The sequence below is a fragment of the Paramisgurnus dabryanus genome, chromosome 7 (assembly GCF_030506205.2).
Source record: "Paramisgurnus dabryanus chromosome 7, PD_genome_1.1, whole genome shotgun sequence".
Lineage (NCBI taxonomy): Eukaryota > Metazoa > Chordata > Actinopteri > Cypriniformes > Cobitidae > Paramisgurnus > Paramisgurnus dabryanus.
This window is the reverse complement of record NC_133343.1, coordinates 13,441,607-13,454,629: the sequence shown is the minus strand read 5'-3', so window position 1 is coordinate 13,454,629 and position 13,023 is coordinate 13,441,607. Positions and strand designations below refer to the sequence as shown.

The window sequence follows — 13,023 nt, the reverse complement described above, 5'->3', positions numbered from 1 at the left end:
GTTTTAATAGGAGTTTTTAGATTATTAAATAAGTATTTAGGAAATGAATTTTGAGAATTTAAGCAATATTTGAAACTATCTGTATCTTATTATTTATAAAATATACCAAGCTGGTCCTTTTTTCTTGTCTGGGCTTTGTTTGCCAATATATCTATCTGCTGTAAAAGGGCCAGATGATATTGTTCTGGAAAGCGAGGTGGAATGTAAAGATGATATTATAAATAGAGGACAATAGGCTCACAAGACAGTATTGTGTAAATTCTGTGGAATGGGCGAATACTTTGACATGTACACATTTGATTGAAATTGATTTGCAATTAGATCACCACGTTTGGTGTCAATCGCCTGAATCCTCAAGGAGTATTTAAAAGTTTACCGCATGCGACTGTCAAAATACTCACCTTTATGACTGACACACTCCCTGGCACCTGTTGGTGGTGCTATGATTGAGACCCACAATAGGCACTTCGATGCGATCGGAATCTTTGGCCGAACAGCCCCCCCCCCGTGTCATCACAATAAGACAATTTTTACCTTAGATATTAGACACTTCCTGTTTCTCTGATTTCACCATAATTTTGTCACCTCCACATGGCAGCACCGTTAAAGATATTAAAAATTCCTTTAGCAATTTAGCAAGTCGATGTCAGACGTTTGATGTCAATCGCATGAATTCCCTAGGAGGAGTATGTAAAACTTCACCGCATGCACTTTTGAAACCATCCAAAATAGCCGACTTCCTGATGGGTGGAGCTAATAGGTTTGTTCAGGACAATGAGATCTATACAAGTAAAAACTCTCATACACATGGATTAAAGTGAAAAAAATTCTTCTGACTGAATTTTTTTTCAGGCCAAGTCATATTCCTTTAACTACCACTCTTTGTAGGCAAGACCAAGAGCATTTTAAGGGGAGATTTTTTGCCATTAATTCCATATTGAAGTCTCCTGTGGCATATATAGGTAGCTGTATAGTTTGCAGGGCATTTCAGATTAAGGCGAAACAGCTAAATAACTCACTATATAAAAAGGAAACATGAATATCACCACCTTTAATGAATCTTTTATTAATTATCTATTAATTGTAAATGTATTAATTTTAGCATGTACTAATATTTTTTTTTTAAATCAAAATTGAAACTGTTAACATAAGTAAATGCACCATGAACTACTGTCAATTACTGTAATGACATAAACAAGAATTAATTAAATGCTTATATACTCCATATTTTTCATTGTTTGTTCATGTTATATAATGCCTTTAATAATGTGAACAAATACAACTTTTTCATATCATATTATTCAGTACACATAAACAAATAATCCAGGGTCTGTTCTGCTCACACAACAGCTTACAGTCACAGCTCTAATACAGTAACGTTATGTATGAATATAAACCCTGAACGAGTAACTCGAGTCAAACTCGTGTACAATTCGCACAGGATGTCTGTAACCATAGTGACAGTTGTAAATTGGATGACTGTACCTTTATCAACAAAATATTATGTTACAATAGAGGCAGCGCTGATGTGCTATTGTATGCGCAATGTTTCTGCTGTTTACTTTCTCCTAAGACCTAAATGGTCGTGTTTATATGAAGATACTTGCAAAGACTGGATTTTTGACGCATATGTATATTAAGGGCCAATAAAGTGACAAAATACTCACAAGCTCAATGAGAAGCGAATGCGCAACTTGCATACTGCTCTGACACAGAAACAGCGAGCGCATTTAGCACTATTGTTTGTGTTTGAATGGTTTAAAATCACTTGTTTATAAACTGCGGTGCTTAAATATATGTACAAATGTTACGTTTTTATGCCCACACGCAAATGCAACTGTAAGAACCGACAGGTAGATGACATGAAAGCGCCGTGAGAGGATTTCGGAAGCAGTCTCCTCTTATGATTCCTCGTCAATCGCTCTCACGGGATTTGGATGTCATCTGCCTCTTGATTCTTGTGGCGCCACATGAAGTTTACCCACGAGTTTATTAACAAACCCGTTGTATCAGCCACTGGTTAGATCAAAGACACGCGAAACCGCTGGTTGGCAGTAATCACGCGTGTAACCACAGTAGCAGCAGAAGTCGTCACAGAAGAAGAAGCTAAGCAAGTTAACCCACAAACGAAGAAGAAATAGCAACTTGTTGTGTATAATTTGAGAAGACCAGCAATGATGTTTCAGTTTGAGTTAAATCACTCCTCAACTTGGCTCATCTTTGTTTTCACGGTCTCAAACGGAAATACCTATGACGCAGTTTTTTTACCTGACGGGAGGGGTTCTGGTGGACCAATCACAGCGCTTACGGTCCGCGTAGAGCCGACGCGCTGTTAGAAATTTTGTGAGGTGCGCGTCAGGCTACGTAGAGCTACGCACAGGCTACGGATAGCCGTAGCTTGGTCGTAGGACCTACGCACGACTATAAATCGCCCTTTACCTGGCGGTTTCTTAACCCACGAAATTAAAGGCTTGCCAATCTTCATCATTTCGCTAAGCCAAGTCAATCTCCATTGGTCTTTTACACCTTTATTGATATTTACTAAATTTACTGAAAATTACAACCCGACCCGACCCGGCCCGTGGCTTTTAAAGCCCGGACCCGATGTAACCCGACACATCAACGTGAATTATCTGTCCGAACCTAACCCGCGGCCTAATGCCGCCGACCCCCCGTGCCTTTTTTTCCTCATACACGTAGGCTATTATCATGACCAGCAGATGGGAATTCAAATCAAGCTTTAATGTTCACGCCTTTTAACAATACAAACAACTGAAACTATAAACTTTAAATATAGGCTATATAAATATGCCTTAAATAAAAATCACACAATAATAAATAAAAAAATAACTCAAACATGTACTCAGCCAGCGGCTTCTCCTCCTGTAGTAGCAAGCAACGGTGAATTCACCTGCGGCAAGTTTACTTTCTCCACCTCTTCTTCTCCAGGCAACAGGCGTGCACGCAGTGATAGCAATAAGCTCCGTTGCTGATCCGCCCTGGAGCTTATTGCTATCCCCCGCCCCTCTCTGTGATGCACGTTGCAGCAGCCAGACCAGACTTTCTTTACGGTGAACAGCAGTGATGATTACTATTTTTTTCACGAAGCGTAAAAGATTAAGCCCGAGGTCCGACCCGACCCGACTCATTTGCTTATATTTTTGACCTGAAAATTGAGGTTTTTGCTATTTGCTAATCCATAAGTTTTTTGTTGATGTTTCAAAAAAAAAAAAAAATGTTTTGTGGCTCCTGTGCAGGTTGTCAATTTAGCAGGAAAGTTTGCCATTCCCCCTCTGTTTACAGATGGGAGGTGAGCGCACGTTAACATGCTGATGACGTATAGTGTCTGCGTGAATAGTTTGCACAGTGGCATATACAAAACACTGTCACAGATAAGAAGCAAAAATTGCATGAGTCCAATTATTGCATTCAACCCGAATTCAATGGCTTGGTTGATTGTAGTGAGCGCTCAACGCTCAAAACTACCACTCATATTTAAAATAAAAAAGCGCTCATAACGCAACAACACTGATGAGAAGAGCAACATTAGTACGGCCTCAATGTAAATGTATGGTGATTTTGTCAGACGATGTCCCGTTTTTAGCAGCAGTAAAAGAAAGAGCTGATTGGATTAAACAATGAGTTGCTGGGTCATTACTGGGTTGTGTTTAGTCACTATTTTATAGACAACAGACCAGATAATATGTAGAAATAGCATTCAGTTGTGTTAAAATGCAATATAATGTGACAGACAATGCAACAACGTCACATGTGCTAATCGGCGTGTGACATCATCACCACCACAGTCTCTCACAGTCTCTAGTTGTTTAAAAGCAGACATTCTGTTCTTTCATTTGATATTGATAAAACGTATGTTTAATATATTTAAAGAAGAACATTTTCTTTTATTTAATAATTCTGTTGCACCAAACTTTAAACCTGTTTAAAAATAATCAGGTTTTCATTTAAACTGCGATTTTGTTCCAAGTTTAAATTTTACAGTAAACCTAGATTATCTTTAATCCTGTTGCTCCATTACTTTAAACTCTGTTTTAAATCTCAGTGAGGTATTAACTTTAAACTTGCATATGAGGAGGTTTAAATATGTTTTTTTACAATTAAATGTCTGGCTGAATGATTAGAAACACATACCGTGAGCGTGGTGGAGCTATTCAAAGATGCTTTTATTATTATGTCTCAACAAAGTGAGTTTGGCAGCTCAAAAAGATTATTAACAGCACCGGTGACAGCTACCGATGCTCGTTTGTGCTTCTCCTCTGTCACGCGCGCTCCAGTCAGACGAAGGACAGTGAATGAACGGACACACGGTGGCGCTTCATGGCAAATGCGTTGACACATCTTGTTCATTATATCACAATATCTTAGCTTTGCGATATTTCCTGTCGCGATATTTCCTGGTCTGTAAATCAATACAAGTGTTTTAAAAGATTGTCAAATGTTTTTATTTGAATCAGACCTTTAGATTAGCCTACCGGTGTATGTAGGTCATGGGTCTTCAACCGGGGGTCCGCGCCCCCCCGACGGAACTGCAGGGGGTCCGCAAAATGATGTTTGACCACAAGCTATTTTTTGCTAAAAGCGTAAAATATATGTACAAAAAAATGTTACATGTCCCCTTTAAGCTTTGTTTATACTCGCGCGCGCGTCTCACCAAACGGACGAGGCGTTTATAGTTGATACTCGCTGTTGCACTATTTTTTGAACCACCAGGGGGCGACGCGAGCAATAAAGTCAAAAACAAACATAAAGAAGAGGATAGAAGAAGTTGTCCGCTGGAACAACCCTGGTGCTTTTAACATCAGAGTTTGATATATAAATTTGAGAATGTGAATAAAACAACAATCTTTTAAATATGTCTTTATTAAACATTATCATTTCATTAACGTTTTTTACTAAACAAACAGTACAGATATCTTAAGGTTTGTATTTTATTCCTCGTCTAGTGGTTCATTCAATACAAATATAAGCCAAACATTCTGAATCATGTAAAAGAATTCGTGTTTTAAATTGCGAAGTTTCCATACTTTACTTACAGAGTGTCAGATAAATATATACATTGTTTTGCTTGGATTGATCAAAGAGATACGTCACAGGCTTGCCTGCTCGGACAGAATCGCCTCGAGTTCGGTCATTTTCGGATGCGGAAAGTTACAAAAAATGCCGTGCACACCGCCACGCGAAATGGGGTCTCGGGCACCCAACGCGCACGACCGCCCACTCCGCGTTGACGTCATTTTTGCCGCGCGCACCAACGCGCCCGTGCGGACGCGCCGAGTATAAACATAGCTTTAAGTTGTGCACGTGCGTGGCCGCGAAGGCGCGCGTTCAGTTTAGCAAGCGGACCAAAATAAAATATCTGAAGATTATAATGTACACTCAGGAAGCAGCAGTAGCGACAGAAAAGGCATCATAAAACAGGTAAATCTTATAGGCATGTGTGTCTTTCTTTCAGAAAGTTATTTTAGAATCAGTGCAACATAGTCTCATCTAAGTTATATTTCTGAACTTGGACGGCTGTTTCACGCGGTTCAGATTCAAAGCGCTAATTCAACAGGCAAATGACACCACACCGCGTCTGCATTATAAACTTTGACAAAACTATCGCTCGCATTTAAAAATGTATGAAACTTTGTGCAAGATTCATAGTCAGGTTGAAATATGCCTTTCAAAAAGTTGCCCCAAAGAGATACGCGCGGACTCGATGCATGTTTTCTCCTAGTCTGATATGAAGCTATGGAGAAAATAAACCTGCGTTACTCAAACTCGTGACAATGACGATACACAAGAAAGGCAAAAAACCTCTGAATTTTAAAGTAGCACAACCTCTATCCCCACCAGAATAGAGAGTCTTTGTGCCATTCACCATGATCAATCATCTTTATAAACTGAAAGCCCAGGTTCAGGTAAATTCACAGTAAAATGCTAATCTATTACACTGCAAATACCTTAAAATAATATTATATTATTATTATTATATTATTATTATTATTATTATATTCATATAAAAACTAAATCTACTTTAACAAAAAAATTATTAAACAAAAAAATGATGCATGTACAACTACAGCATAATAGTGCCAATGAACTGTCTTAATATAGTATGGCTGTGTGACAATATGGTTTGTTTCTATTTATAAAACAGTTCCAGTCCTTGATTCTGATTGGTCAATAGTTGTACTTTACTCCACTTTGCGTTGTGCCTAATACGAAAAGGCAGCCTCTCCTACCTTACTGATTACTTAAATACCAGTTTACACATTTAGTATCAGGGGGTCCCTGCTCCATGCCTCTCGTTTATCTAAGGGGTCCCCGACCCAACAAACGTTGAAGACCCCTGATGTAGGTGATTTATAATACAATAATTACATTACCTTTGCTTTCATAAACTGTTTATTTCCTTTTTTAATAACAACGTCAACATGGTTGCTGTTTAATTACACCGGAAAATTCAACATGGAAGAAAAAATAAATTGCAGATGTGAAGGGTTTAATACAGTTTAAAGTTTTAATCTAAGATTTGTTAATCTGTGTTTAAATTTAAGTGGTGCAACAAATTTGAATTAAAATTAAACTGAGATCAACAAACCCTAGATTGGCTCTAAACTCTGCTTAATTTAATCCTTGTTGGTGCAACCCACCCAAGGTGATCTTATGTGATCTGAGCTACATGTCTTGGGAACATGGTATGATCTTTGTTTGCGATTTTCAACACTCACCATGATATTTGTTGGTGAAGAAGTTGTAATACTGAGAGACGTAGGTAATAATACTTAATCTGTCAGGCACGCTCATGGACACCATGTCTTCTGGATCCAGCAGGGCTGGAATATTTAACTCATGCTCCGCAACTTCAAATGCCTTTGAAAAAAAGAGAGTCATATCACAAAAGAGAAGAAACATGCAAACAGCCGACTAAAACCCAGTTTTACTACATAATCGTTTTAATGCAATTATACAGCTTTATTATTACAATTATAAAATGGTACCACAGTTCTAACAAAATGTAATATTTCTGTCTGACAAATGTTCAAAGATTAAGAGACTTTTCTACTTTTTTTATGCTGTGAAATGTATGCTAAAATTTTTCATTTCAACCCTGTAAAAGCTAAGGCAAGCAGTTTCGAAGCATCCAGCAATAGCAACGTAGCTTTAAAAACAAAATGACAGGCTGTGTTGTTGTTTTATATCATTTTGTATTTGTGTTACTAAAATAAAATGTTAAAACATTTTTAGGGTTAAAAACAAAATCATTGCATCCAAACCTTAAAATCACTGGTAAAACTAATAGATTTGGCACACACAAAGTCAAAAACAATTTATTGTTTGATTGACATTTAATTGACATATTTTCCCCAACAGTTATTCAAACATTTACTTAAGACATAACTGATTAGATCTATATCAAAAACAGATATTTTAACAAATATTAAACATATATAAACTATAATTATGTCTATGTAGGCAAATTTGTTTAGCAATAAATGAAATAACCAGTTTTTCCAAGCATTTCATAATCACAGATGTTAAAGCAATGGATTGATAATAGTTTAAACAAGAGACAGGAGTTTTCTTAGGTACAGGTATAATGATGGTTTCCTTGAAACAGCGGGGAACCGCACACATAGACAAGGACAGATTAAATACATCAGTGAGAACCGGAGCTAATTGTGCTTAACATAACTTAAAAACACGGGATGGAATGCAGTCTGGGCGCAGATTTACGTTCATTTACCCTACTAAAAGTCTCACGCACATCTGTCTCTGTTACCTGAAAATCGACAGTATCTGATGGCCGCAGTGCAGCTCCTAGGCCTGGGTAGTCTGAGTTGGTGGCTTCTAAGCGAGCGAAGAAACTGTTCAGTTCGTCCGGGAGAGACGCTGGAAATCGGTAATCCTGCCAAGTTTAGTCTAGTAGTCTGTAATCACCCGCATTCCCTTCCACATACGCTGCGAATCACGACCAGTACAATCCGGCTCCAATTTCTCTCTGTGTCGTCTCTTGGCTCTCCGAACCTCATATCTGGACCTTTTATATTGTTCACTGTCCCCAGATCGAAGGGCTGTATTGTGTTCCCTCAGCCACCAGCGTACGTTGCTGTTCATCCAGGGCTTCGCGTTAGAATATTGGCGAATAGATCATACTGAGATACAGAGCTCCATGCAGAAACGAATATAAGCAATGACGACTGCAGTATAATCATCCAGACTCGATGCCCACCTCCTAAAGATTGGCCAATCTCTCAGGTCAAAGCAGGCCATGAGTTGGGAGATATTATCTGCAGTCCAACATTGAGCTGTCCTCACCTCGGGTTGCACACGTTTCTCTCTGCTTGTAAGCAAGTAGCAGAAGCACTGAAAGATGGTCGGATTTCCCAAAATGAGGACGCAGGATAGCTTTATATGCTGCCTTAATCGTGGAATAGCAGTGATCAAGAGTCTTATTGCCTCTAGTGTGGCATTTAACAAATTGGTGGTACTTGGGAAGTACAGTCTTCATGTTACAGTGGTTAAAGTCACCTGCTACGATAGAAATGGCATCAGGATACAAGTTCTCCTGCTTGCTGATGACCTCATACAGTTTATCCATAGCCGCTATCGAGTTAGCTTGCGGCGGTATGTAAACACAGGTAAGCAAAATGCAGGTGAATTCCCTCGGGAGGTAAAATGGTCTACACCTCACCGTTAGATGTTCCAACGCCAGTGAGCATGACTTAGAAACTGTTCCCACATCAGTACACCACAAGTTATAAATCCGAAAGCACACACCGCCTCCCTTTGTTTTTCTGGTGTTCAACCCGGAGCGATCCATAAGATGTAATGAGAACCCTTCCGGTTGTTTGACCGAATCAGAAATATTGGGGTCTAGCCAAGTTTCTGTAAAACAGAAAATTGAACAGTCCCTCATGTCCCTCTGAGCACTGATTCGGCTATGGAGTCCATCCAGGTTGTTTTCCATCGACTGGAGGGTAGCAAGCAATATGCTAGGGATCGTAGGCCATGTGGTTTGCCGTCTTAGCCTCGCCAGGACGCCTCCCCATTGGTCTCCCCTTCAACAGGATCTGCGATCATCGTTCCTCGATGGAATCTGTTTGTTTAATGCGATCACATAAGGTAATCCCTGCGATTTCCAAGCATCAGGAACACACAGTCAAATGCTCAGTAGTGTCTGGGGGTCGTAGACAATAGTGCATATTACACTTTGTGCAAGAAAAGTGACAATAACACAAAGAATAGAGTAGCTCGGAGCAAGTCGCCATAATACGGCGCCATCTTGTTTCCTCAATCTAGTGGGATCTGCATGATATATATTATATGGTTATTTTTGTTACACTAAAAAAAATTATTCAATCAATTTACTCAATTTTTCAAGGTAAAAAAGTAAAATAAAATAAAAAACTTTTGTTTAAATGCAGCTTAAATTAATTGATTGCAACCACTTACCTTAAAAAACTGAGTAAATTGAATGAATCATTGTTTTTTCAGTGTAGAAACACCTCTACTTTTACAGGATATAAACTGACACATTACAGCCTATAATCACAACCTGTAGCGATATAAATCCATGTAGATATTTTTGTTGCAAGCAGGGACCTGCACAGAGACCTGCACAGGGTCATCATCTCTAATCGAGATAAAAAATATAAAAGTTAAAATGAATTGTAAATCTAAGTTGATTCAACAAAAAAATTTAAAGGGGCCATGGCATGAAAATCTGACTTTTTCCATGTTTAAGTGCTATGATTGGGTCCCCAGTGCTTCTATCAACCTAGAAAATGTGAAAAAGATCAACCCAGTAACTTAGTTTTGATAAACCATTCTCTACAAGCACATTAACTCTTTCACCGCCAGCGTTTTTAAAAAAAGTTGCCAGCCAGCGCCAGCGTTTTTCATGATTTTCACCAAAGTTTAATGCCTTCCAGAAAATGTTCTTCTTTAATTAATAAACATACAATATACCAAATGAAAGAACAGACCCTCTGCTTTCAAACAAAAAAAAACGTTTCATCCTACCTTTAGTGGTTCTTTTGCAATCAGCTTTTGAATATGGGTAGGTTTTTGCAAAAACACCATATTTTGAGCAAAAAGCAAAAATAATTCCATATTTGTGACGGACTTTTCATAGAGATCCCATTCAGAGCGATCTTTAAAACAGACACGGACATGCAGCAGCTTGCCATAGGGCAATACTTCCGGTTTTAAAAAGTTGCGGAAGGGCGCCACCTGGTGGATAATAGCGGTATTGCGGAAAGACGGAAAATCTCGTCATTGGCGGGGAAGCGTTTTCTCTTAATTGACGAGATATCTCGTCAATGGCGGGGAAAGAGTTAATGATGTCATAAGGAGCTCTTATTACAATAATACCGCCCCTTTATCTGCACTATCCAACCAGAGCACTGCCTTTTAGTGCAGCGAAAAGCACAATTGAGTTTTAATTGCAACAAACCACCATCATTGTGATCAGTGTTTGAATTTCATCAGCTCATTTGCAATTTAAAGGACACACCCAAAACAGCACATTTTTGCACACACCTACAAAGTGGCAATTTTAATGCTATAATAAATTATTTATATGGTATTTTGAGCTAAAAATTTACATATGTGCTCTGGGGACACCAACGATTTATTTGACATTTTAAAAAAGTCTTGTGCCATTACTCCTTGGCCCAAGACTGCAAATAATTCTGTCTGTCGGCGATGTGTGCCAACCTCTGCTGTGCATGGTATGCAGAGGGAGCGAGGGCAGCGGATTACGACAAACATCCCATGTCCTTCTTGTCTTAAGCGTGCGCATCCATGCAATGTGTGCAGCTTCCAAAGCATACAACACATTCGCAGTACAAATGATTTCATTTACATATATTTAAATTACTGTACCAGGCTCTCAGGGCTGCACCGATTCGCATTATTTACAGGACATTTACAAATTCAGGATAGATGAAATCCACCGGGCTCTGCTGCTTTTCTCACTCAGTTTAAACTATGATGACTACTGCCACCCACAGTCTGCTCGGTTCAGTGCTAGGTTATTTGCGCTTGAACAATTAAATATTTATTTAGATTTATTTAGAATTTCTTCACTCAGTCAAATTACTAAAATAATCAGAAAAAAATGTGTACAACAAAATAAACTTAAAGAACCAACTTGGATTTTTTCCAAATTCATTGAATATATGTGTGTGTGTGTGTGTGTGTGTGTGTGTGTGTGTGTGTGTGTGTGTGTGTGTGTGTGTGTGTGTATACTAGACTTTTAATAACCTTAATATACTCGAAGTATCGGATCGTGTTTGGACATCCCTAGTTTGTTTGGCCAGCTAGAGTTTTACTTGTGCCCAGTAAAAAGCAGAAAAGAACAACTGCTCACCATGGTCTCGACTCTTATTTGTGTTTTTGTAATCATTGTAGTACAGACACAAGAAGGAATCAGGGGGGTCAACTTATCAATACTTTGGAGACGCCATTACTCGCGTGACGGAGACATAGACGCAACTAAATAATGATTTAGATGTAATGTTTGCTGTGCTCGAGATGAAACAACTCAACACAGGAATGAATGGAGAGACTGACTGTGGGCGAGAGCAAACTTATGCATATGGACTGCTCTGCTCTTTCACTTCAATGGAGCGGGGCGTGGGGATCTCAGCTCATTACAGATAATGAGGTATTATGAGGTAACAGGAAAAAGACAATACGTCTCCCCCTTCTTATACAGTTAACACCGAATGACAATATTTGTTTCCAATTTCACTTACATCATTTAATAGTAGATATTTAAAGCATTATGTAGACATTTATCTTTTGTTTGTATGTCAAGTGTTCGTTAAGTTACAGTTCATTTTTCCTGACGTGTTTCTAAAAGAACTTCACTGAGGAAGAGAGAACAGAACCCGCATCATGTTTATTTTCTTAATTTTGCGAAAAGCACAACATACAGTTTTTATTGGGAGTGGACACAAAAACCTTTAACATTTTAAATGATTTATAGATCATATCTGTATGTCCAAAATCAGCAGTAATCTAAGTCTCTTTGGGGAGTGATTGAAAAATAAAGAGTTTGTGGCGTGTGCCGCAGTCGACCCCAGAGAGTTAAATGTGCCACCCCTCTTTGAGCCAGGCCCCCCATGAAAAAATTGTCTAGACCCGCCCATGGTAACATGAGCCCTTTTGGGCCTTTGGAAGATGAATCAGCTCCTGTGTTCTGAACCAGTTGGAGTGGTTTAATCCTCTGTCGGTGTAATACTCACTAGCTGATTGTTCTCGTAGACGTTTTCTTTGGAAAGAGAGTCAAAATCTCTAAAAAAAAAAACAAAGAAAAAAACATGGTTAGCAACAACAGAATTCAGGTTAATTTATATTAAAAAAATTCTGAAATAATGTTTATTACTCATACTTTAAAGGCGGGGTGCACAAATTTGAAAAAGCTTTGGAAAAGGAAGTCGGGCCTAGTACCAAAACACACTTGTAGCCAATCAGCAGTAAGGGGCATGTCTACCAACTGACATCGTTGCCTGGGTTTGCATATGTGTGGGTCGGGTCTATCAAATGAAGGTCCAGATTCTATTGGGGTAGGGGTGTGTTTGTTAAGATGATTTTAAATGTCAACTCCGGCTTTTAGAGATCATGCATCCTGCCTTTAAAGGAATATTAGTTGTGGACATACCAATGTTCTATTACCATGTTTTACAATAACCAAGGCACTTCAACGAAAAAGCCAAGGCACTTTATTTTGTGGGAAACACTTTGATGACAATTAGAGAACAGCAACAAAAGAATATTACAACTAAAAGTTAAGGGTTAGAGTTGTCAAAATGAGAGGGTAGGGGCCCTGAAGAACTTCAGCACATCTGCTGAAAAAAATTACTAACCAACCCTTGGCTATGTATACTGTCTTAGACTTGATGAGACTATTTCCAGTGCACTTATGTATTGCTGTGCTTGCGTTGCTATAATTGCTTCTATTGTTTACCTCATTTGTAGGGATGCACCGAATCCAGTTTTTTTGGG

The 13,023-nt window shown here is 38.7% G+C and overlaps 1 protein-coding gene across 7 annotated transcripts in view; it reads right to left on the bottom strand.

Annotated features, from left to right (window-relative positions):
* The window catches only part of micall1a (MICAL-like 1a), a 121,812-nt gene that overhangs the window by 61,949 nt on the left and 46,840 nt on the right, over positions 1-13,023 (bottom strand). For 4 of the 7 annotated variants that reach the window (XM_065239962.2, XM_073815387.1, XM_065239968.2 and 1 more), the window contains 2 exons: positions 12,264-12,312; positions 6,738-6,879 (listed from right to left, as the gene is read on the bottom strand). The exons of 1 other annotated variant lie outside the window; for it this stretch is intronic. In XM_065239962.2, coding sequence (XP_065096034.2) covers positions 6,738-6,879; positions 12,264-12,312 — 191 coding nt within the window. Of the gene's footprint in view, positions 1-6,737; positions 6,880-7,789; positions 9,188-12,263; positions 12,313-13,023 lie in introns of all 7 variants that reach the window. 2 more of the 7 variants (XM_073815385.1, XM_065239964.2) reach the window with 2 other exon arrangements.